This window comes from Bos grunniens, chromosome 10, assembly GCF_055505025.1.
Source record: "Bos grunniens cultivar Pamir isolate PY7600 chromosome 10, Bosgru_T2T1.0, whole genome shotgun sequence".
NCBI lineage: Eukaryota > Metazoa > Chordata > Mammalia > Artiodactyla > Bovidae > Bos > Bos grunniens.
In genome coordinates, this window is record NC_141174.1 from 44,953,258 (window position 1) to 44,977,980 (window position 24,723).

The 24,723-nt window shown below is 39.7% G+C and overlaps 2 protein-coding genes across 2 annotated transcripts in view; one reads left to right on the top strand and one right to left on the bottom strand.

The window, feature by feature from the left end:
- TMOD3 (tropomodulin 3) overlaps positions 1 to 13,755 on the top strand; it is an 88,728-nt gene extending 74,973 nt beyond the window's left edge. The window contains exons 8-10 of the mRNA XM_086320952.1: positions 430 to 573; positions 2,175 to 2,319; positions 7,653 to 13,755. Coding sequence (XP_086177078.1) covers positions 430 to 573; positions 2,175 to 2,319; positions 7,653 to 7,687 — 324 coding nt within the window. The 3' untranslated portion in view covers positions 7,688 to 13,755. The remainder of the gene's footprint in view (positions 1 to 429; positions 574 to 2,174; positions 2,320 to 7,652) is intronic.
- LOC147364454 (RNA polymerase-associated protein LEO1-like) lies at positions 13,438 to 23,361 on the bottom strand. Its single transcript, XM_086320953.1, has 9 exons — positions 22,924 to 23,361; positions 22,165 to 22,310; positions 21,319 to 21,403; positions 19,998 to 20,092; positions 18,108 to 18,242; positions 17,493 to 17,628; positions 16,433 to 16,574; positions 15,823 to 15,920; positions 13,438 to 14,812 (listed from the first exon to the last, which is right to left on the bottom strand). The coding sequence occupies exons 1-9, from the start codon at positions 23,005 to 23,007 to the stop codon at positions 14,753 to 14,755; spliced, it is 981 nt and encodes a 326-aa protein (XP_086177079.1). The 5' UTR covers positions 23,008 to 23,361; the 3' UTR covers positions 13,438 to 14,752.
- Between the last annotated feature and the right edge of the window lie 1,362 nt (positions 23,362 to 24,723).

Below are 24,723 nucleotides of genomic sequence, written 5' to 3' on the forward strand. Positions count from 1 at the left end.
CTTTCTGTTCTTGCTTTGGCAGTTAGTTCATAATTTCCCCTCATTTGGGCTTCACTGTAACCTAGCTACAGCAGGACCCAAGTAAGAAAACTTGTCCCAAAGAGACACTGATGAAGTTATTCCTACACAGAGACTGAGAGAAAGTCTGAGAAACATGGGAGAAAGAAGCAATAAGCAGAAGCATGAATGAATAGCAGTAGAGAGTGTTAGCAACAGAGAATTACACATGACAACAAATTTAAAGTTTGCGACCAAGTGCATGTGAAAAGTAGATACATGTGAGATCTGTGAGGTGGCCTGTCAAGCTTAAACAATCTAATAAGAAACATTAAGGTAGCTGTATTGATGTGTGTATTTCTTCAGGCGTGTTCAGTGTTTATTTACCACGTGCTGTCAAACTAATCTCCAATTATTTTCTGTAATTTCCAGGCTTTTGCAGATATGCTAAGAGTGAACAAAAATTTGAAGAGCTTAAATATGGAATCCAACTTTATTACAGGAGTTGGGATTCTAGCACTGATTGATGCTTTGAAAGAGAACGAAACCCTGATGGAGCTGAAAATTGACAACCAGGTTGGTGGTCTACAGCAGCAGCTTTGAAGAAGCTGCAGCCCACACTCCCTGCAGGGCTTGGGGACTCAGGAGGCAGGCAAAAGGAAGGCTTTCCAGGGAGCCCTTGGGAAGGCAAAGGCCTGAAAAGGGATGAGAACTTTTGGGGCATTCAGAATCTTAATGTATAGAAAGGTATACAAGCAGCTCTCCCTGGTTGGTCTGTAGAGGATTGAGATGGCTAGTGGTTTTGAACTAGAAGGATTCTTAAAGGTGACAGTCCAGCCTCAAAGTTTTCAGTTCTTAGGTAGCAATAGCCACATAATAACCTTTCTGTGGCTATAACATGTCAGTCTCAGACACGAGGTAAACAGAATAGTTCATGAAAAACAGAAAACTCCAGTATCCAGGGTACCCTGAGGGCACAGCTTCTGTCCAGCCACATTGGGTGCTGACCGCCTAAGATATTGCTGGATCACCCAGAGCCAGATGCACTTTTCTTTAGAGAAGTAGAGAAACACATGTTAGAAATATTTCCATCTAGAATGTAGTTAACTAAAAATAAAACAACATATACATTTGAGTGAAATACTTCAGTTTATTTTATTTGAAAAGTGAATCCAGTTATTTTTTTTTAATATGTGGTAAATGACTCCCTCAATTCCCAACATAAATAAATTTTATAGATTATGAAGATAGAATTATATCTTAAAATTTAACCAAAAAAAATTTAACCAGAATGCTATTTAATCAATGTTTCCAATCTTTTGTTGAGATTTAATTCACATACCATATAATTTACTTGTTTAAAGTATACATACAGTTTTTAGTACATTCATAGAGCTGTATAACCATTACCACTGCCTAACTCCAGAACACCTCCATCACCCCAAAGAGAGATTCAAACCCACTAGCAGTCAATTCATGTTCAGCTCTCCCACCAGCCTCTGGTAGCCACTGATGTACTTTCTGTCTCCATGCATTTGCCTGTTTTGGACAGTTCATATAAGTGGAGTTATGTAATACGCGGTCTATTGTGTCTGCTTTCTTTCACTTAGCAAAATGTTTTGGAGGTTTATTCATGTGGTAGTATGTTACCAGTATCTATTCTTTTTTTATGGTTGAAGAATCTATTATATTTGGATACTTTCCACTTTTTGGATTGTAGAAATATGTTGCTATGAACATTCAGGTGCAAATTCTTATGAATATGTTTTCATTTCTCATGGGTATATACCTAGGAGTGTAATTGCTAGGTTACATGGTAACCCTGCACTTCACTTTTTGAGGAATAGCCGAATTTTTTTTCATAATAGCTGCACAATTTTACATTCCTGCCAGCCTGTCTGAAGCTCCTAATTTTTCCATGTATGTTGCCAATACTTATTATTGTCCATCTGTTTGATTATAATCATCCTAGTGAGTATGAAGTGGTATCTCATTATAATAATCCACATTTTTTTGATGTCTATATGATTATACACTGAACTTATTTTTTTTTCTCTTATATGTTGTAAGAATTGGGAAAGTATTTTGAAAGAATCAGCATATACATGAATGTCTTAGACTTGACTTATATTTTGAACTAGCTTATTAATACTATTCTTTATTTCTAATTATTCCAGAGGCAGCAGCTGGGGACAGCTGTAGAATTGGAAATGGCCAACATGCTTGAGGAAAATACCAATATCCTTAAATTTGGATATCAGTTTACTCAGCAAGGACCCCGAACCAGGGCAGCTAATGCAATAACAAAAAACAATGACTTAGGTAAGACATACTTAGTATGAAATCAAAATTCTGAACTGTAATATTAAGCTAATGTATTGGAGGAACTTTGTTTTTAGTAAGTTTTTACACAGGGTTTGCAGTTCTTTTAATACTGACTGAATTAGAGTTCGGTTTAAATGAAGTTGTAGTGATTATTAGGTTAGTGGATGAGAACCTACTTCGTAGCTTTTAGTGAAATATGAAATAGTTTTCTACAACAGATATTTTGTTCTCAGTTATAAGTTACCTCTTGGAGGTATTAAAACAAAGAATTCAACATTATAGGAAAATTTTGCCCTTTTGATCAAACCAGAAAGTTTCACCCTTTTAGAAATTCAGTTTCACGTGGTGATATATAAAATAGTTGTAGTTTTTGAATTTATTTTATTTTTTAACTTTACAATATTGTATTGGTTTTGCCATATATCAACATGAATCCGCCACAGGTATACACGTGTTCCCCATCCTGAACCCTCCTCCTTCCTCTATCCCCGTACCATCCCTCTGGGTCGTCCCAGTGCACGAGCCCCAAGCATCCAGTATTGTGCATCAGACATGTAGTTTTTGAATTTTAAGTTTGGTGTTTCTTATTGAAGGGGCTTACGTGGTAGCTCAGACTATAAAGAATCTGCCTGCAACGTGGGAGACCCAGGTTCGATCCCTGGGTTGGAAAGATCCCCTGGAGAAGGGAATGGCTACCCACTCCAATATTCTTGCCTGGAGAATTCCATGGACAGAGGAGCCTGGCAAGCTACAGCCCATGGAGTCGCAAAGAATCAGACATGACTAAGCGACTAACACTTCTCATTGAAATATTTTTTAAAATGCATGCAGAGAATTAAAATTCTTCTTTTTAAAAAATTAATTAATTTATTTTAATTGGAGGCTAATTACTTTACAGTATTGTAGTGGTTTTTGCCATACATTCACATGAATCAGCCGTGAGTGTACAGGTGTCCCCCATCCTGAACCCCTCTTCCACTTCCCTCCCCATCCATTCCTCAGGGTTGTCCCAGTGCACCAGCCCTGGGCTCCCTGTCTCGTGCATCGAACCTGACTGGCAATCTATTTAAAGGGAGTCACATTCCACTGTGATGCAGTTAGTTCTTTTAGGCTTCAGCCATATTTGCCTTTGCATTTTTAAAGATTTCTGGAGCAGAAAAACCTTTAATCCAGATCACTGTGAAAAATATTAGTTCAGACTTTTTGTTCTTTGATGACTGTAATTTCTCGTAGCAGATTTTAGCCTCTTTTTTTTTAAAAGGGAAATTTGGTGTGTGTTGTTTACTTTAGATGTAGTTTGGAAAGTATGCTGATTATTTAGTATTTCTTCATTAGTTAGCTTCTGTTTTTTACACTTCAGGAATTTAAATTTTGCCTTTTACAGCAGTGTTTCTCAAGTCTAACTGAACTTCACAGTTAGAAAACCTTAAGAACATATACCTTATTGGCTTTAAAAAGTTAGTTTTTTACTTACGAGGTTATACTTCATTCTAATAATCTATTTTATTTTCTAAGACTTTAAACTTTTGAAGGTCGGGGGCCATGTGTATCTTTTGAATCCACAGCTTTAAAACCATGTCTGACAATAGTAGGTACTTAATAAAGATTTATTAAGTAAAAAAAATGTAGTAGAATTTGAATCCTGCTCAAAGTTGAATTTTCTCCTAACTAAGCAGCTTTCCTGGGACACTCTTCCAGAATGGGAGATAGCAGAGAGGAAGAACGGAGAGGACGAATGGAGAGAGTGAGTCTCCATGCTTCCTCTCCTCTGAAACCACCTTAGCTTTCCTGGGATCCCACCAGCATCCTTGTAGCCCTAGCCATCTGTCACCTATGTCCCTCCTAGAGAAGGTCCCAGCAGCCGTCTGGCAGGAGCAGCACCGCAAGGGCCTGTATGTATCCAACCCTGCACGCGAAGGGGTGCCGGCCCCTGAGGGCTCAGCGGTTGTGCTCTTCTGCATGCGTGTTGTGGCAGATGCTTTGTCCAGATCTGTCAGAAAGGAAGGCCTGATAGCAGAGCAAGAAAGACTTTTGGCAGGTGGAAGATGCAGGGAACAGATGAAAACAATTTCCTGGGCTGCCTTCTGTCAACACTGGGAAGTTAAGGAGTTGTGCATAGGCGTGTTTAAGAGGATGAAGAGGCCATGTGGTCAGACACCAAGCTGAGGGCAAATGGCTTTGTGCTGGTAGCTCTCTAGACAAACCGCCTGCCCTCCCCACGCTGTTTCATTCTGGTCCAAACCAGAGCTTCAGACACGGGTCTCAGGCGTAAAATGAGAATAAGGACATTCCTGGAGTGAGGAATTGCATGGATAGAAGCTCAGATTTGGGACTAAGCAAGTTATATTTATATGCTGAAGACAGCCTGCAGATTTTGAGAACTGACTTTCTTAACAGGATGCAGGATCCAGAATAAACTTTGCTCAAGTACTTGCTATTTGAAGCTAACAGAATGAAAATAAAATGCTGCCAGCGGATTAAGAGGGAATACCAATAGGAGGCACTAAAGTTACATGGTCAGGAACTTAGATTTCTTTGGAATTTATGTGGAGGTATTTGAGAGCCATTTTAGGGCACTCACTGAGTGCATGATTAAAATGATGCTTCAAAAACACGATTCTTACTACTCTTCCAGAGATGGAGAAGAAATGAGATCAGTTAGGATTTATTGGCAATTGACTAATCATGAAGTGTGGAGAACTTATGTTAGTGGAGGGGGTTTTGGCAAGAAATTGCTAAAGAATTGTGAATAGGGCCAAATGTATTAGTCTCTCATCTATAGGCTGAACTGAGGAATTGCTGAGGTAACACGTGGCGCCAGTGAGGAACGGGGGTCAGGAGTGGCCTCTGCCTATCCTCTGCTGTCCTGTGTGCGCAGCAGCGGCAGCCTACCTTCCCTGAACGCTCAGCTGGTTTTACTTGTTACCCTGCACTTTGATTTCTGCCTCTAGATCAAGATGGCAAGCCTATTAAGACTGTTTTCTTACAAGCATTCTAGTATGTGGTAACTGGACAGAGATATCAGAGAACAAGACTTAACAACTTGCACAGCATCTCTGGGGCATATAATTTTCCTTCACCTTGCAAATAGGGCTGTATCCTAGCTTTAGTGTCCCGATGTTGATAACGTCTCCCTCTCTCATTGTTTTCTTAGTCTCAACTTTTCACTGAAATAATCCTACCTACTCGCCATCTCTCCAGCTAAGAAGTATCACGGCTATAACAGCAAAGAGGTTATATGGTGTATGTGCAACATTCGATTGAACTCTGTCTTATGTTCCTGTCTTGACACTCACTAACTATGTAATCAGTTTTCTATACTTTGTTCTATCTGTCCTATCGATCTTGTTTTTAATGTGCATTTTTAGAATAATATGCATTTTAACATCTGAAATGGTCTGCCAATAATATCCAAACACTACTGCAATTCAAAATTTTCTTGGAAATGTTCTACTTTAAAGAATATGATTTGCCTTTCAGATATATCCATGTGGTTCAGATATCTATATACATGAATTAAGTTTGTATTTGCAGACTCAGTTCTCCATTTGATTTCTTCCCCTAATATTTCAGTAAACTTGTTCTTTGTTAACATGGGCTAAAATTAGAGTTGAGGTGCACACAGTTATATAACTGTGTATATAAATGTTCATGGGGACCTGAAACTGCAGCCCTCCTGGTTTGCATTTTCTAGCCAGCGCCCAGCCAATAGCTGGACAGGCTTTTATTCACGTCACTTGATTGTCCAGTCATCTCTTAAAGGCCAGTGAACAGAAGCCAGCAGTCAGAACGACATGAGAGCAAGACCTGTAGCCTGGCCAGGAGGCCTGTGCACCTGTTGGCTTTTCATTCCTCTCTTAAAACAGCCAGTTCAGGCTGCACAGAGGCAGCTGCCTTCCTGCTTGCTTCCACAGAAGAGAGTATAGAAATTAACAGACCAACCATGTAACTTACACAGAGGAACTTAACTTACTGGTAAGAGTATCAAAACCAATTATGTGTACATGCAGATCCTCTAACTTTATAAAGGCTAAATTGGCTTTCCTCACTCTGAAAAGATGGCTGGCCTCAGGACCATTCCTTAACCCCACTGAATGCTTTCTATATTAACACAATACTAAGCAGCCTTGGGGCTTCCCTGGTGGCTCAGAGGGTAAAGCATCTGCCTGCAATGCGGGAAACCCAGGTTCAATCCCTGGGTCGGGAAGATCCCCTGGAGAAAGAAATGGCAATCCACTCCAGTACTCTTGCCCGGAAAATCCCATGGATGGAGAAGCCTGGTGGGCTACAGTCCACGGGGTCGCAAAGAGTCGGACATGACTAAGCGATTTCACTTTGAAGCAGCCTTGAATTGCACAGCCATGAGGTTCAGGTGTCACTATTCTCCTGTTACAGAGGATGAGTTGAGGCTCAGAGAGGTTGCCTTGCTTGCCAAAGAGCACACTACAAAAAGCAGCAGGTTCCCACTGCCCAATGCTGAGGAGCCCTGAGCTGCCAGCTCTCAGCAAATGTTCTCTGGTGGCTGATAGGTGAGAGAGAAGGTAGCAAGATCCTGACTGAAGACCTCGCCCTGCTGCCAACAAGCATGGCCTCGCAGCTCAGGGTCTCCAGCCCGTGCCTAGGCTGGGCACCCTTAGATGTGCGCCTTTGTTTACTCTGCTAACTGTGGGTCAACCACTTTGACCTCCCGAGTTTATGGTAGCCAGAGGTGACATCACCATGTTACTAGGGTCTAACATCTGCATTACTTTGCATTTGTTGTATTCTCAGAGCCCCAAACTGGCTCATTTTGTAGGAGATAAGAGAAGGAAAATTTGGAGAGCAGTAGTAGCAACTCACTTACCTTTGAAACTTTCAAAAGTATTTTTGGTATGTTCTTTCACAAACTAAGGAAATAACCAGAAGGGCATGCAAATTACCTTTCATACTTTCTAATCCCAGCTGCCTGTGTGTTATTTCAAAATTTAATATGATAAGTTACCATTTTTAATGGAGGTATAAAATTTTTTAATACATGGATGAGACAGGCACAGTGAGTTGAAGGTGACTGCTGACCATTCTACTGTGGATTTCTAATGTTGCTGTTGTATAAGCACAGGGGAGCTTAGCTCCTCAGTTCTCAGCAGGTAAGTGAACACAGTAAAGGATATGAGTTTTTTATTTTAATAATAAAGGATACGAGTTTTTTATTTTAATGGCTGTGTGAACTACAAATGGACAATCCATTTTTTTACAACTCTAACTGGATTGCACAGAAACTTGTTTGTCACAAGCAAATCAACATTGTACAAACTAACAGGGATTTCTAACATTCTTTATTTTTCTCATAGTTCGCAAGAGACGAGTTGAAGGAGACCACCAGTAAGTCTGCCAACCTGTCATATTTGGAAGACATTGAAAGGTCATCGAGGGTTCTTGTGATATCAGATGTAAAATTTTCCTGGGGAGAAGGGAAAAGACTGGAAATTTTTTTTTTAATTACATGTATCTTTTTTCTAGTTTAAGGTTGTTACCAGTTTCAAACTGCAAAATCAATAGTAGGTGATATTTTGTATACTAAAGCATTATTTCTGCTAAAATTGATTTTAATTTAGCTTAATTAAATGTTCTGTGATGAGTTGGGTTAAAAAAAATACAGTTGTAAAAAAGTTTAGTAAGTCATTTATGTAGAATAATATGAACATTTTAAGGACCAATATTTTTTAAGTCAAAAAGGGACATTGCTGATGTCAGAACTGCTGTCGTACTTCTTAGGTACAAGGCACTTCAAAGCTTTCCTCATTCCATGGCATGGAGACTTTTCCGTGTTTTCTAGAACACACACACTTCTTTCTTGCAAAAAGCAAAATGCCAACATCTTAAAACAGATGACTTAAAACTTGGTCATCTGTCTTAGAGTCAAAGCAGGTTTCCAGGCGAGAGGAAGCGGTCTCCTGTGCCTCCCCACACTAGACCTGTCTGAGGTGTCTCAGCACCTACAGTTTTTTTAAACAAAGTCATCATCTTGGCTAGGTTACACACTTGGTTTAAAAAGTAGCTATGTCTAAATTCATTACAGACTTTCATTTTAATAATGTGGGCATTATTAAATTTTTGTGAAAGTTCATAGTAAAAATAAAATCTGAGTAGGAAAGCTATTTTCTTCCCTGTAAAAGGCATACAGCTAACTAACTCTGTTATTTAAGGTTAAAAAAAAAAAAAGCTGTTGTTAAACACATGAAATCAGACTTATTAAATGGTGGAGATTAAGTCTCAGGAGCATGCAGAACAGTCCTTTAAATTGATGGTTACTGTAAAGTAAATCAGAAGCTGACCTGTGTATAAATTAAGAGTTTACACAGGATAGTGAGATGTTCCTGTATGCAGTGCAGAGTTGTCTGGTTGGTATACAATCACCCCTTACTACAGATTTTCCAACCAATAAGGAAAATGACTATTCTTGATAAATCTAATTTTTATTAACTGTTTCCTTTCATCTTGAACTTTTTGGTCCATACTGTATAAAAGTAGTTTCTCATAACAAGATGTCTTCCTGTCACTCAGAGTATTAAAGTGAGTGGTTGAACAGTGTAGCGTGGTGGGCAGGCCACTCCAGGTCCAGTAGTGTGACAGACCATGTGGACCTGTATTCATGCCAGGTTCCAGGGCAGTCCCGGGAGCAGGAGGTGGCAGAGGCTGTACAGCTACAGAGGACAGGGCACGAAGGAATCTGAACAATTCAGGCCTGGCTGTGTCACTTACAGGGAGATTTTTCTAAAGGGAGGAATCTCTTTCCAGAATAGGGGAGAGATGTGTTCTTAATTTTTTTTTAAACTTCTTGAAACCAAATTATAAAATGTCTGCTCCTTTGTCTTGGACTAGTCAGTTTGTCTCGAGCTAGATGGCTCCCTGTATGCTATAGAAATAAGTCTTCTTGACAGGTGAAAGCTTTCCTCATAAGGACTGAGTGTGAGTTTCTTTGGAATCAGTATCCAGTGTTTGAAAGGGGCCAAAGATTGACTTTGCACTGTTCCACTATTCCCTTTTGGTTATAGGGTGCTGGAGACTTTTTTTTTTTTTCAAGTTAGCAAGTCAGGCTCACTCTCACTGGCTCTCCCTCTCTCCTTTTTCATAAATGACTTTGGAAATGTACTTGATTTTTAGAGACTGCACAGTTCCAACAGAGGGGGGAGTTGGCATGGACCAAGAGTTCAGAGCCGCCAGAACACTTTTAGCAAGGCTTCCTTTTTTGCCCTGCCCTGTAAGTCAATGAATTGATAACTATGTTACCCTGTCTTCGCAAAAGTCTTTTTTTTTTTTTTTTTTTTTAAATATAGGTAGGTAGGGCCCCACCTAGAATTCTGTATTGTACTTATGGGTAATATCTTTTCATTTATTATTTATCAAAGTATGAAGAAGTTGAGTGTTTTGCTTGTACCATTCCAGTTCTGAGCTACAGTTCATTATATAGTGGAAGAAAAGATTTGTTAATAACTAACTAAAGGTGAGCATTCATCTATCTGAATACAGAAAATCTTTCACAAACTGTAACACAAGGGAGAAAACGGATGTTTACTTTGATCTTTAAAAATCTGGCACCTCTCAAAAAAACAAAATCTGGCACTTCTTATCCTTTTAGTAACTTGCAATATTTCTATATTATGCTAAAATTTTACAATAGAATTGTGAAATAGTCTTGATTTTTAAACCAAAGATCTTCTAAGACATTTAAGTTTTTGTAGTGTAACCAGTATAGATTTATCTCGTTATCCAAGCAAAGACTGTTCTTTGCGTTTTGAAATTGCTGTTTTTTTAAAAGCTTTTAATTTCACATTTTATAAAATTTTATATTCATATTTGTCAGAAGTTCTAATTTTTCCAGTTTGTCTACATGAGATTATATGTATTAAAATCAATATTAATGATATTATTAAAATGGATTTTGGTGCTATATACTTGTAGCTAAAGCCTAGTAGCAGTCTAAAGAATAGGTGGAATACATTCTCTAAGGGTGCCTGTCATTTAAAAGACCAAATAAACATTTTGTGTTTAAAAAAATTAGACTGTTAGAAATTCTAAGGAGAATTACCTTGATTGTTAAATTGTAGATTCTCATGATTTGAATGAAATAACCCACATACTTGCTTTGTGCAGTAGGTACTCCCTCAAAAAGTTAACAGGTATAGAGCTTTGTAAATTCTTTTTTCCATTGACAGTATCTGATGTTTTTTCATTTAAAAAGGGGAATCCATGGTATAAAGAAAATTATAAAAGAAAACATGTTTTGATAAAAAGTTATGTTCTGTTGTTCTTTATTTTAACCCTTGCTGCCATTAAAATAAGATTAAACAATTCATGAGGTTTCATAAAATTGTAAAATTTTGGCTCTGTGGTCCTAGAACTTCTAACTTTTTCCTTATAAAATCAGGAATCACCATTGTCTCCTGGCAGAAAAAAGGATCATTGTTTTTCTGGAATCTACAGCAGTTTCCATTCTCTGTAAGTTCAGTACGGCCTAGTTTTCCTCCATTACAATGTCACGTCACTTAAATTTTTTTTTTCTAGTTTTATTGAGATAGTTGACATATAACATAGTTTAAGGTATAAAACAATGATTTGATATATGCACATACTTGCAAAATGGTTACTACAGTAAGTTTAGTTAACATCTATCACTTCACATAGTTTTTAAAAATGTTTTTCCTTGTGATGAGAACTTTTAAGTAACTTTCAAATATGTAATAATACAGTAGTATTAACTGTCATCACTATGCTGACATTACATTCCTAGGACTTACTTTTCTTATAACTGGAAGTTTATACCATTTAACCACGTTCATCCATTTCACCCACTCTCCACACCCCAACGCTGGCAACCCGCAGTCTGTTGGCTGTATCAATGGATTTAGTCTTTTTAGGCTTTAATACATGAGATCATATAGTATTTGTCTTCCTTTCAGATTTGTTTCATTTAACATAATGCCCTCAAGGCCACTCCACTTTCATGTAGTATTAACTGAAGACACAGCACCCACAAGACCCAAACACATTGGATGTGTCAGAGCAACTCCTATCAAGGGGTGTGAGTTCTTCAGTCTAAACATCCATAGAACCCTCTTTTCCATCACTTCTCATTGAACATTCATGTTTCTAGCTACTTCTCACTCAAAGGAACTCTTCACCGAGTTTTAAATTGAGAAAATTGTATTTACAATCAGCAAAGAATTTATATTAGCTCATTTTAATTTGGTCATTCTTTCTTATGTCATATTTCTTGTATGTTATAATTTAGTTCTGTATGTCTTTCCCTACAAAAACTGAACACATTGGAAAATTTTTATAATAAAACATTTATAAGTTTGTTAATGCTAAATTCTAACATGCAGCCTGATCATTCAGAGAAGCCAATCTTTAAACCTCTACCAAGCATTTTAGACAGCCTTCACTGATATATAAGGACTTTTACTTAGGATATCTGCTCTGGTAGCTAGATAATAGATTGTAACACTGTGAAACACCACCAGCCATGTTTTGTATTTAGCACTATTGTTCAAGTTTGTACACTTTTAAAATAATCAAACTCTCTTACAGTACACATATGTGAGTGAGGCTTAACTTCCTTTTCTACAGACAATCAGAATGTTTTAAATGCTGCAAAGCAATTAATAGGTCTAAAATTTTTCTGTCAGATATTGTAGTTCATCAGAGAGTATGGTTTAAAAACAAATTCTGGGTGCTTGTTCATGGGTGTAAAGCAAATTTTTAGTTTAAATTTCACCTTAAGTCAAAAGGAAAACAATTTGATTCAGCTGTTTAAACTGTTTAGATTTGTCTGCTTAAGAATTGTAAAAAGAAGGTAAATTATAAAGAAAATTGTTCATGCATACATGTGCATGCACACACGCAGAATATATAAAAACCATTGTAATTTTGAGAAAGTGCCCACTTTTTTTTTTTTAGTCTTTTGGATGAATTATATTTGGTTTCAGGTACGTTTAAAAGCTTGAAAATTACTTTTGTAACAGTGCGTTCTTTGTCACATGAAATTGGGCATTTAAATACATTTTTTAATGCTAAAATATAAAAATGCTGTAAGTGCTTACTTTTTCAATTTTAATAAACTATTACAGAATATTCATATTAATAATACTGGTTCATAATAGCACAGTGAATTTTCTTTTGAAGAATATGGATTACAGGCATTTAGGATTTACCATTTCATATTGGAACAAATAATTTCAATACAGTCTATCAAATATACTGTAGACTTTGACTGTTTGGAAAATCCCTTTAATTCCTATGTTCTAAAGTTCACTCCTTATATACCTTTTAAGAACAAGTGTATTAACTTCCCTGAGTTATTCTGAAACTGTCAGTACTTGACCATTTACACCCATAAGGTAGTAAGTTCCTATGGTTCAGTCTCATACCATCAGTACTCAGTCTGGCCTGTCCATAAAGTCAAATTGAGTTTTTGTTTTTGTTTTTTTTTAAACTGAGTTGACAAATTGAAAGAGGGACCTATGATACAGTGTGTTCTGAGCCTGAGGGGAGCCAATCCTGCTATTAGAGATTATTTCTAAGGTAAAGCAAAGATACTGCTTATCAGTCACCTAAATCCACCAACCAAAAGAGGAAATCAGTGAAACGTGTAATGGGTTTGAGGAAAATTTTAGGGATAAATCAAATAATTCAGCTTTGAAACTTAAGGAATAAAGAAATTTCTCTTGAATCTTTAGTATTGGCTGGCTTTCCGAGAATGGCTGTTGGGCTTACGTTCACATGTGGGAAACCTTGATGCCTGTCCGCTTTGGTGAGTCAGAGGCTTGGGTGCTTCAGTTGTCAGTTAACTTCAGCTCCTCCTCTGAGTGGCCTTGGAGACAGGCGCTATAGCCGTGGGGAGAGTGCCTTCTTGCTCAGCCAATGGCACCTCACTCCTCTAGGTACCAAATATTAAGCTTTCCAGCATGTCTGCAAGGGTTGGTGGCCTCTAGGCTCAGCCCAGCTTTAGCCCCCATCCTGTAGCAGAGACTCAAGGCCACCTCTATAAAGAATAGCCAACCTAACCTATAGATCTAATGCGATCCCCATCAAATTAACACATTTCATTTTTCACAGAATTAAGACAAATAATCCTAATATTTATATAAAACTTTATATAAAAGAGCCAGAATTGTCAAAGCAGGAGGCATAACCCTCCCAGACTTGAGATAATACTACAAGGCTATAGTGACCAAAACAGTGTGGTACTGGCACAGAAACAGACATCCTATTATATACAGGATGGATGAACAGCACAGGGGACTATATCCTGTGACAAACTATAATGGAAAAGTATGAAAAAATATGAAAAAGATGTTTATGTGTGTATAATTGAGTCACTTTTGCTGTACCAAAGAAATTAGCACAACACTAAATCAACTATACTTCAATAAAATTGTAAAGAACAGTCAACCTTATGACTGAGCTGTGATAATACCTCTCAGCAATTTAGATGAGTCTCTAAATGGCCTTTCTGGAGCTGGTGCTAATTATGGCTGTGTTTACTCCATGAAATTACACTTTAAATATATAAAAGGGAGGGAATTATAATGTATATCCAGGTTTCCTGCATGGTAAGTGGGCCATTTTTCTTTGACCTTTTCTATTGAACAATAAGACTCTTTAAAAAAAAAAAAAAGAACATATTTTTCACTTCTCAGAAGTAGAGGAATATAAACATTAAATCATGAAAGACTCACAATGGTCAAGTCCAGACCCCACCAAGTTGAGCAAACTGACTTCAGAGAAGTTAACTTGCCCAAGGTAACATCATTGGTTTGTACATTGAACAACAAAAAACTTCATGTACCTGTTATGTTCCAGCTACTGCACTAGTCAAAAAGCTAACAGTCACATCTAGTATCTTGTTTCCCAGCGCTCTGTTTTTCTCTAAGCTCCTGGTGACCATTTCTCCCAGCATTCTGGATGTCTTTCTCCCTAAGGTCAGTAATAGACCTGCTCAGCAGTGTGATGGCTGTGCACATAAGTTCCTGATCCTTGTCTCAAAAATGCTTTTTAACTTGAGAAGAAAAAGCTTTGGATAAAAGTCTTAAGTTCTAACTTAGCTTCCATATCTGTAGTATGAGAACAGCAGCAGCCCTTTGAGTTGTTCTGAGGATTAGAACTGGTAAGGCCCATACAACACGTAACAAAGCATTGAGTCTCCAGTGAGCTCTCTTGTGCTATGCCTGCTCTGACAAAAAAATCCCAAGACACAGCGCAAACTGTTACCAAAATGGCCTCACCTGGGAACAGTGGATTTTCTGAAGTCACAGACTTGCTTCCAAACATTTTAAAACCACAACTAGGATTATGCAAAAGGAATTCAGTTCCTCACTTCAATCCCAAGTCATTTCATCACTGTTTTAAAGCAAGCAGTTGAAAACCATATTTATAGTAAGTACACGTTTTATGCTTCAGTCATCCTCTTCCTCTTCACTCCCTGCTTTCCTCTTTCTGGAGGGTTCATCTGAACAGATAACGAGAGAAGGTGTAAAATTCAATACTGAATGTTTTCGGAAATTCTGTCTAAAGTAGTTCTGAGCCGGTGGGGGAGCCAGCCTTTCAAGTTAGAACTCGACCCTCCAGCGATGACCTTGTCCACAGACACTGTCTCTACAGGTCAGGCAAGGGGAGCCCGGACTTCCAGCGGTCAGGGCCAAGGGACACGTCACTCTATTTAGGTGTGGATTCCCCTCATTACTACTTGAAATATGTTCCTCTGCTTCCTCAGTACTTCACTTTCTCTATCTAAAATTCACAATTTTAAAGCCTGTTGACTTTTTTTAAAGGACTGCTTGTGTTTTATGTGCTTTTTTCAGTATGGTTTCCAAGTTTTAAATAGATTTTTTCACATGAAAAATGAGTGCTTCTTCTACATAGTAAGAGCCATTTCTGTTACTGGGATGTTTCCTCTGACCTGTAACTCAAGACCCATAGTGGAGTGAGTTATGTGTTCAGAAAACACTGGATAAATGAATATGGTACAATGGCAAGAACAGAGTGAGTCACTTGTGTAATTAAGACTTAAAATTTCTTGTGATCTTTAAGTGGAAAAGGAAATAAAGTAGATAATTTCAATAACATGGAGATGAAATAACCCTGCACCATTATTATGCTCATGGTGATCGGGAGAGGGCCCTTGATCTATTTCATTGAACTACTTCTAGTTCTCTAGTTGGGCCCTGGTGTCTCAGCCACATGTCTTTTCTCACAGGCCTTTCTGTCCACCGGCACACCCACCCTAACACTTCCTTCAGCTTCCAACAAGAGGGTGACTGTTCTGGGCTGCCTCCCGCTGCACACAGGTGTCAGGCATTCCTCTGGGCCACGCCTAGGCTTGTTACTGCACTCATCTCACTGAGTTGTAGGGAGGTGTGTAGACACCTGTCTGTGCTCCTGGGCTCTGAGCTCCTTATTCCGGGAGTCGGCTTGTGGCTACAGAGCAAACCCCTTCAGATTGAATAAATTTGGTTTTACCTTATCAGTGGTGAGTTTCTTTGCTGTCAGTGATCTTTGAGCCCCATCTCCATCTGGTCCCTCATCACTCTCTGGAGAATAGATTCTGGCCCCTTCCTCTGAAAGCAAATTTGAGGACTTTAGATATGGGACTGACCTTCAAAGATGAAGACCCATTTATTCCTGAAAAAAATTTTTTTTTTACTGTTGAATGTTCTTACTTCCCACTGTATATATTTCCCTTTGTTGAGACACCAACCATTTTTTTTAAGTTTTCATGAAGAGATACATACAGCTTTCAAACATGCTTAAATGACTTACATTGGAGAGGTTTTTTTCCTCTCAGAGAGACTGCTCACTTTTAAATACCCGCAGGGCTCCAGACACACATTTTTTAAAACTACAAAGTTTAACACTGGGTCCTTAATTATACAATCAGGCAAACTGCCTATTATACATTTTTTACAATGACATAAATTATTTAGTTGATTTTCTTAATTATGGGGGTGCCTTATTTTCCCAGCCAACTTTTCATGTGAGAAAGTGGTCCTAACAAAAACAGGAGAAAAGGCCTTTGCATTGTCCTCAGTGAATAACAGCAGGACAGACACTCAGTGGTCACCAGACTCACCTCCGCGTTCCCCTTGGTTGTGGTTTTCGACGGCTTCACCCTCCTCATCACTGTTCGAGTCCTGGTAGGGGGCACTTGGCACCCCCTGGTTCTGCAGACGGATTGTCTCCTGGTGAGCAGAAGCCCTCAAACGTGCTTCTTTCTGTAAAGACTTAAAAAAAAATGAATTCACTTAGTGCCTGCTTGAAACTAAAGAACATGAAAATGCCTTGCCCGGGATAACACCAGTTCCTATGTCCTCAGGGTGAGTTCTCTCCATTTCACATCTCTGTTACCATACACGGTCATCGTCGTGTTCAGTTCTAAGGCATGAAGACACCACAGGGTGGAGAGGCAGAAGGCTCCCTCACACCAACCGCCCCATCACAACTGGCATGGGCACGGCCTTGGGAGCTGCAGCGTCCCCTCTGCTGCCAGGAACAGTCCAGAGGGCACGACCAGCCTGAGGAGCTGCGTCCATGCCCAGCAGATGCCTGAGGGAGGCAGGTTCTCTTCACCTTCCCTGAGACACACCTGACTTGCCCAGGCTCCACCAAACGACCATGGCACCCAGATATTCGTGCCTGGGGCCGTCAACCCAGGGCACTCCCCACAGCTGCTGATGGCAGGATGAGGGCGTGCTGGTGGGGAGGGTCCCTAAGTCCCAAAGTAGAGCCCTTGTTCCCTTCCATCCACCTGGCTTCCACATGTTGGGCTCCACGGGTAGGGCCAGTGTTGACTGAGTCAGGAATGTCGTCCTGACCTTCCTACATCACCTCTCCTCTGGCTAACACAGTTTAATGATATGTATCAAAGGTTATGTTTTTTTAAAAACTGTCAGTTTCCCGCTGAGAGCTCACAGATTGGAGAGAGAACACCTGAGTGTCTGGATTGCTGTATCTCACCACTGGCCCATTGACTATGACCATTTCTATGGTTAACCACACACTTGGAAGCTAAAGCTGGCTCCCTGATAACTACAAGAAATAAAATGACTGTCACAATAAGATGATTTAATATTCTGAAAAGCACAGCTCTTAATGCCCCTAAACAATCCTGGGATAAAGCTCAGCCAACATACCTTAATCAACTCTACACGCTGGCATTCAGGATCAGGACCTGCCACTGGTAAGATTTTAATCGTCTGCATCCTCGAGCATCTACTAGCAAGTGGCAGGGACACCTTTTTATGTGTGGCATAGTCTGTAGCATGAGGTCTGCGGCAAACAGACAAAAATGACTCACTCTACTAAGAACATTTGCAGGCAATCACACCAACAGCAAACAGCGGCGGACAGTAACATCAGCACCCACAGCCCTTTCCTCTGGCACATGCACACACCAAGAGCATGCTTGCAATCAGCCGGCTTCCCGGGTAAAAGGCCCTGAAGAGAAGGGACATGCTGACCAGCAGAGTGGCACAGACAGTTTAGGCCTCTTACCAGGTGTGCTGATCAATGTGAATTAATAACTCGTCTTCTGGTTTAGACAGCAGCCTCGTGTTGGCTTCCATAGCATGAACTGGCTCCCTGAGAGACAGGAACTTGTTGCAAAGGTGAAAAATGGCATGGGAACCAGACCATGGGCCTTGGGGAGCTGCACCTCAACATCATGTCAGTCAGGCTCTTTGCACATCCAGCCTCTCTAACCTGTTGCTCAAACTGCCAAGCAGCAAGAGATCACTATGAATAGTTACCTGAATGTGAGTTTGGACTTGAAGACGGCTTGTCCCTGCAGACCAGTGTCGTCCCTGACGAACAGGTGGTTGTGAGTGGCCTGCATCGGGGCCTTGTAGACATCAAACACCTTGTTGCCTAAATGTAGGGACAGGCTGGAAACAGAAATAGTTCAGTTATTAGGATGGATCGTTAACAAATCCTATAGCTTCCATTCTGTCATGTTTTGTCACTAAGTTGTGTTCGACTCTTTGCAACCCCATGGACGGCAGCCCACCAGTCTCCTTTGTCCATGGGATTCTCCAGGCAAGAATACCAGAGTGCGTTGCCATTTCCTTCTACAGGGGATCTTCCCAACCCAGGGATCAAACCTGCATCTCCTCCATTGGCAGATGGGTTTTTTATCATGAGCTACCAGGGAAGTCTCCTCTACCCTGTTAGCAATTCTTAAAATGCTGTGGAACTGCAGGATCCTGTCCCCATACTGAAGATTTAAGACAGACAAAAGATACTAGAAACAACTAACCTACCTCCTTTCAAAGTAAAAGGTGGTAAAATCCATCTTCCTTTCAACTTGAAATCTAATTGTTTTATCATTTCCCAATCTCTATGACTTCATTAGTAAAACAGAAATCGTTTTTTCAAACATACCAATCTATAATGTCTAATGGTCACATATGGGCACTGACATTATGTTTTCATCTCAATAAGGCAGATACTGTGAATTTGATTACTTTTTGAGTCTATGTCTAGAGTCTTCCAGCACAGCACTGTGACCTCAACCCTGTTTATTTCTCCCAGGTTTCCCAGATAATGCCAGGAGCCTCAGTTCAGTTCAGTTCAGTTCAGTCACTCAGTCGTGTCCAACTCTTTGCAACCCCATGGACTGCAGCATGCCACACCTCCCTGTCCATCACCAACTTCCAGAGCTTGCTCAAACTCATGTCCATTGAGTCGGCGATGCCATCCAACCATCTCATCCTCTGTCATCCCCTTCTCCTCCCACCTTCAGTCTTTCCCAGCATCAGGGTCTTTTCAAATAAGTCAGTTCTTTGCATCAGGTGGCCAAAGTACTGGAGTATCAGCTTCAGCATCAGTCCTTCCAATGAATATTCAAAACTGATTTCCTTTAGGATGGACTGGTTGGATCTCCTTGCTGTCCAAGGGACTCTCAAGAGTGTTCTCCAACACCAAAGTTCAAAAGCATCAATTCTTTGGCACTTAGCTTTCTTTATAGTCCAACTCTCACATCCATACATGACTACTGGAAAAACCAAAGCTTTGACTAGACGGACCTTTGTCGGCAAAGTAATGTCTCTGCTTTTTAATATGTGGTCTAAGAGGCCTTCCCTGGTGGCTCAGAGGTTAAAGCATCTGCCTGCAATGCGGGAGACCTGGGTTCGATCCCTGGGTCGGGAAGATCCCCTGGAGAAGGAAATGGCAACCCACTCTAGTATTCTTGCCTGGAGAATCCGGATGGAGGAGCCTGGTGGGCTACAGTCCATGGAGTCGCAAACAGTCGGACACAACTGAGCGACTTCACTCACTCACTTCACTCACTAAGAGGCCGGCTGCTACATCGCTTCAGTGGTGACCGACTCTGTGCGACCCCGTCCCTGGGATTCTCCAGGCAAGAACACTGGAGTGGGTTGCCATTTCCTTCTCCAATGCATGAAAGTGAAAAATGAAAGTGAAGTCGCTTAGTCGTGTCTGACTCTTCACGACCTCATGGACTGTAGCCTACCAGGCTTCTCCATCCATGGGATTTTCCAGGCAAGAGTACTGGAGTGGGTTGCTACTAGATTTTGTTAATTCTGTAATGAAAAAAGATCCCCAAATATGGTCCTATACAGAAAACTTCATTCATCCCAGGCCTCCCTCTGGGTGTTTCTCCTCAGGTCTGTGCTCACCTTCCATCCGACCACTTGACTATCCGAGCATTGCTTTCTTTAATTTTATTTCCGTCTTTATCCCGGCGTATCCTCCATCGTATAGTATTTTCTATCTGATATAAAACACAAAGGCATACAAAACCAGTTGGTAAAGAATCTGCCAGAAGTGCAGGAGACCTGGATTCGATGCTTGGGTCAGAAAGATGCCCTCGAGAAGGGTGTGGCAACCCACTCCAGGATTCTCACCTGGAGAATCCCATGGACAGAAGAGTCTGATGGGTTACAGTTCATGGGATCGCAAAGAGACATGACTGATCAACTAACACTTTCATATACAAAACCAGACTGCATGTTCTTTTCTTCTCAAGTGATTTATAATCACATGCCAAGAATTCAGAGGTGGTGAGAAAGTAAGCTCACCGAAAAATAGATGATTAGGCAACACGGAAACCCTCCTACTACAGATACCTATAGACACTGGTTAAACTCACCAGATGTTCTGTTTTAATCTTTTCTGAGCTCCACCTCATGGCAGTGGAAGCAAAAACTTAGGGCCCATATGAGGTAGGAGGTTATAACTGAGATTTCTATTGCAACCCCACTTGAAGGGTTATGAACCCAATGAAAGAAGGACTAAAGAAAGGCCCTGTAGGAAAGAAAGCTCTGAGCATTAATTTTTAAAAAAATGTAATTCAGTAATAAACAATAAATTAAAACCTGCGACTTCTGCTTTATCCATATGGTGAGAAACTCCAAATTAGAAAAGTAGTATAAGAATGGTTCCTGCCACTGCTACCACTGTGGCCTCTGGCAGACGCTCATTCCATACCCGGTTAAAGACAATGCCATTCCTATGAGAGCAATGGTAGGGTTTTGCTTTCCAGGTCTTCTCAAGGGGGACCCCCTAATGACAAGACCTCTTCTCTGTGCATAAGCTGAATTTCCATAAAGAGTCAGATATTTTTGCTATGGGAAGCAGCTCAGAACTATCCATGATAAAAATTGGAGGGGCAGTTCTGTATATCTAATTATATTATTATTTATCCTGAAGGAAGTAGCTAACAATTTTCAAGAATTCTTATCTTGACTGCTGTCAAAAAATTACAACTGCCAAAGAAAGGTTAGAAAAGTGATAATTCTACAACAATTTTTTAAAAAGGATATGTACCTTCTCTCCTAATAATATTCTGAAAAGACATTTAATTCCTCATTCTAAACAGTTATTTATTGATCAAAAAATAAAGATCATTTTGTAAGTTCATCTCAAACTGTTATCCCTGTATTTTATTTTATAAAAAGCTTAAAAAAAAAAAAAAAGGAATAAAGTGTGGAATGATACCTTTAATTTTAACCTGGTTCTCTCTTCTTCATCAAGCATTTTCTTATTTTCAAATTCATCTTCATAATACTGAGGATCAAAAGGCCTAAAAATTGTTTTTTAATGTTGTATTAGCCATCTTTAGTATGAATATAATACTATAAGTCTTTATAACATATACCAATATGTTAAAAAAATCACAGTAGACAAATAACTTCAAGTAAAACTTCAAAGAAGTATGCAAATGACTTGTTTAAAATTTTATTTAAAATTTTTTTTGCCTGAAAAAAATCCAAATGTGACTAATAATTCAAAATTTTAAAATTGTTTTCTTGTTTGGTGAAATAGTCCTCTAAGGTATAGGTGACACATGATCTACCTTTTCATATTTTTAAAGAAAGGTGTCATGTTTAATTGCACAAGAGCTTGCACTTGTGAACCATCATGATGGTTCACAAAATAGTGTGGACCCAACCACACTATTTTGTTTTCAAATATCATCATCTTTTCTAGATTCACAATGGCTTTTGCATTGAACTTTTGTGATTTTTCCAGCAAACTTTCTCACCTTCGTTTACCAATTTTTCAGCTTTATGAGAATAAAAAACATCTTCATCAGCTATGATATCTGCTCATTGATAAGAAAGTGCCAAAATGCTAAAAGAATTATTAGCAGTAAAGCCTTCTCATACCAATAAATTCATCATTTTCTACCATAGCACACCCTAAATTTATTTTTTCAGAGTTACATGAAAAATCTCCCACCTCTGTGATTAGCCAACGCATTACAAACAAGAACATTTACAGTCCACATACTTTTACTCAATATCTTGCAGGAAAAATAAAACTTTAAATCAGTCCTCTTACTTGGATTCTATGCTGAGAAATTTGGGTAGTTTAACAAAGTATAATTCATTTCCTAAATCAGAGTTGATGTTAGGAATTTCTACTTCTGTTTTGGTTTCAGAAATCGGCTCTTCCTCCTGCTGGTTCTGAGGCACTCCACATCCATCCTAAGAAAGGAATCAGAATGTGAGAGCTTGAGGTGACATTAGAAATGCTCTAGCTGTCCTTCCGCAGCAGGCAGATGCAGGTTTGACAGGAAGTAAATTTAGAAACCACTTCAGAGATAAAGTAGTCAGCAGCCCCTCCAGTCTCACTTTAAAATTTCATCCTCTCTATCCTACTCCCCTAAAACCACCATGCAAAACAAGACGTGTCAGCCTGCATTACCAGAAAAAAATATTGACATACCTAGTTTTCATAAGATATTTAGCAACACAAGTGTGAAATTATACAACACTTCAATACTAAGTAACTACTAAAATCAGGGGGAAATGTCAAGTAATACACACATCTCGGCACAAGTTTGAGTAAGAAAAGCTTTTGAATCAAAGGTTTTCAAATTATGAGTCCTCATAGTCTAGCCCCTAAAGTTTGGCATCAAATTCATTCTGAGCAATTCCTTCTATGCCCTTTAATATCCAGAAATTCCCAACATAGCTAAGGAAGTCACCTATTCATCAGATGTTCCAGACTCTCTCTATATGAGAGAGTCAGGCCCATCAGCCTCTGAAACTTTTTTCTTAGCTTTGAATAATGGGCTCAGTTGAGATTTGTACTTACTGTAACAGGCTGTCTTTGAATGGGTGGTTGATTATCCCCATCACTATCTGAAGAAATGTCATCTATGTCTCCAAACAGATCCATTGTCCCACTATAATCTTCAATGTTGGGAAAGAATGCATCATATTAATTAATTTCTCTTGACTGAAGTTCTTCACATAGTTCTTGGCCCATCATTTCACTATATTTCCAAGATTCATAAACCAAATCTTTATTAAGCCATCCTGAAACTGGCTTCATGAGCCTGGGCCTCAGAAGCCTAACAAGCAAGAGTGACTACAGAGAAGGAAAATGGCAGTTAGTTGGTGGAAGTCAAGTTGCTGTGATGGCCAGCTTTCAAGGTGGAGCCCTGGGATTCCTGCCTCTGGTATTCTGGCCCTTGTGCAGTCCCCTCCAACAGGCATCATGGTTGGTTTATGTGATCAACATAATATAGCTTCACTTCCAAGGCTCAGCATGACATCATGGCCTTTCTGCCTCACTCTTTCTCCCTTGGGTCACTTGCTCTGGAGGAAGCCAGCTACCACGATGTGAAAACACATAAACTGCCATGGAGAGGCTCATGTGGTGAGAAACAGTCCCCCCACCCAAGCACCATGAGAGTGAGCCATCCTGGAAACAGATCCTTCAGCCTGAGATAACATCCTGACTCAATGTTGGATGAGCCAACATCCTGACTAAAGCCTTGTGAGAGACCCTGGGCCAGGGCTACACCACTCCTGACCTTTAGGACTGAGAGATATATGAAATGTTTGTTATTTTAAGCTGGCCTTCTCAGGGAATGTAGTTGGGGAAGGTGAGGGGTGGTGTGCAGGTCATACAAGACATGTCTACTTCGACACTCCTGTCTCCTTGTTTTTGGATTCCCTCTGCACAATGCCAGGGAAACTTTGGTATCTCAACTTCATTAAATGTAGGCTACCACTGAGCGTTTTTAGTTACCCAGTCAAGCACAGAGCCATGTCCAGAATATATAAGTGCACCCGTATCAGTAAATTTGACACCCAAGGCAGTCAAGTGTTCTTCCTTCATCTCACATTCTTAGAATCCACTTTCCCTCATATTCCCCAGGCTTTTGCCCATATGTATTAGCAAAACCTTGCAACTGTTTTGACGTATAAGCTATTTCTTCTTCAGTTGAAGTTTACGCTTTCTTTGCCAGTGCATAAGATCCTAGTGATGGATCTATTGGTAAAAATTGGGTAAGAGAGCACTCAGCTGAGTGGTTCTTGAGGAGAATGAAAACTGATCCAAGTGATGTTATTACAGGATTTTCAAGCAAGAAGACTAGTTTCACAACCTACTGAATGGGAGAAAATATTTGCAAACGATATGACCAATAAGAGGTTAATATCCAAAATATATAAACAGGTCATCCAACTCAATATAAAAAAAATCTGATTAATGGGCAGAAGACATTAATAGACATTTTTGCAAAGAAGACATGGACATGTTCAAGAGGCACATGAAAAGATGCTCAACACTCCTAATCATTCAAAGAAATAGAAATCAAAACCACAGTAAGATATCACCTCACTGAATAACTACCATCAAAAAATCTATAGATAGCAAGTATCACTGAGACTGTGGAGAAAAAGAGACCCTTGCATGCTGTTGTGGGGAATGTGGATTGGTGCAGCCACTATGAAAAACAGTATGGCAGTTGCTCAAAAAACTAAAAGTAGGGGCGTCCCTGGTGGCTCAGTGGCGATGAATCTGCCTGCCATTGCAGGAGACATGGTTTCAATCCCTGATCCAGGAAGATCCTACAGGCTGCAGAGCGACTAAGCCCACGTGCCA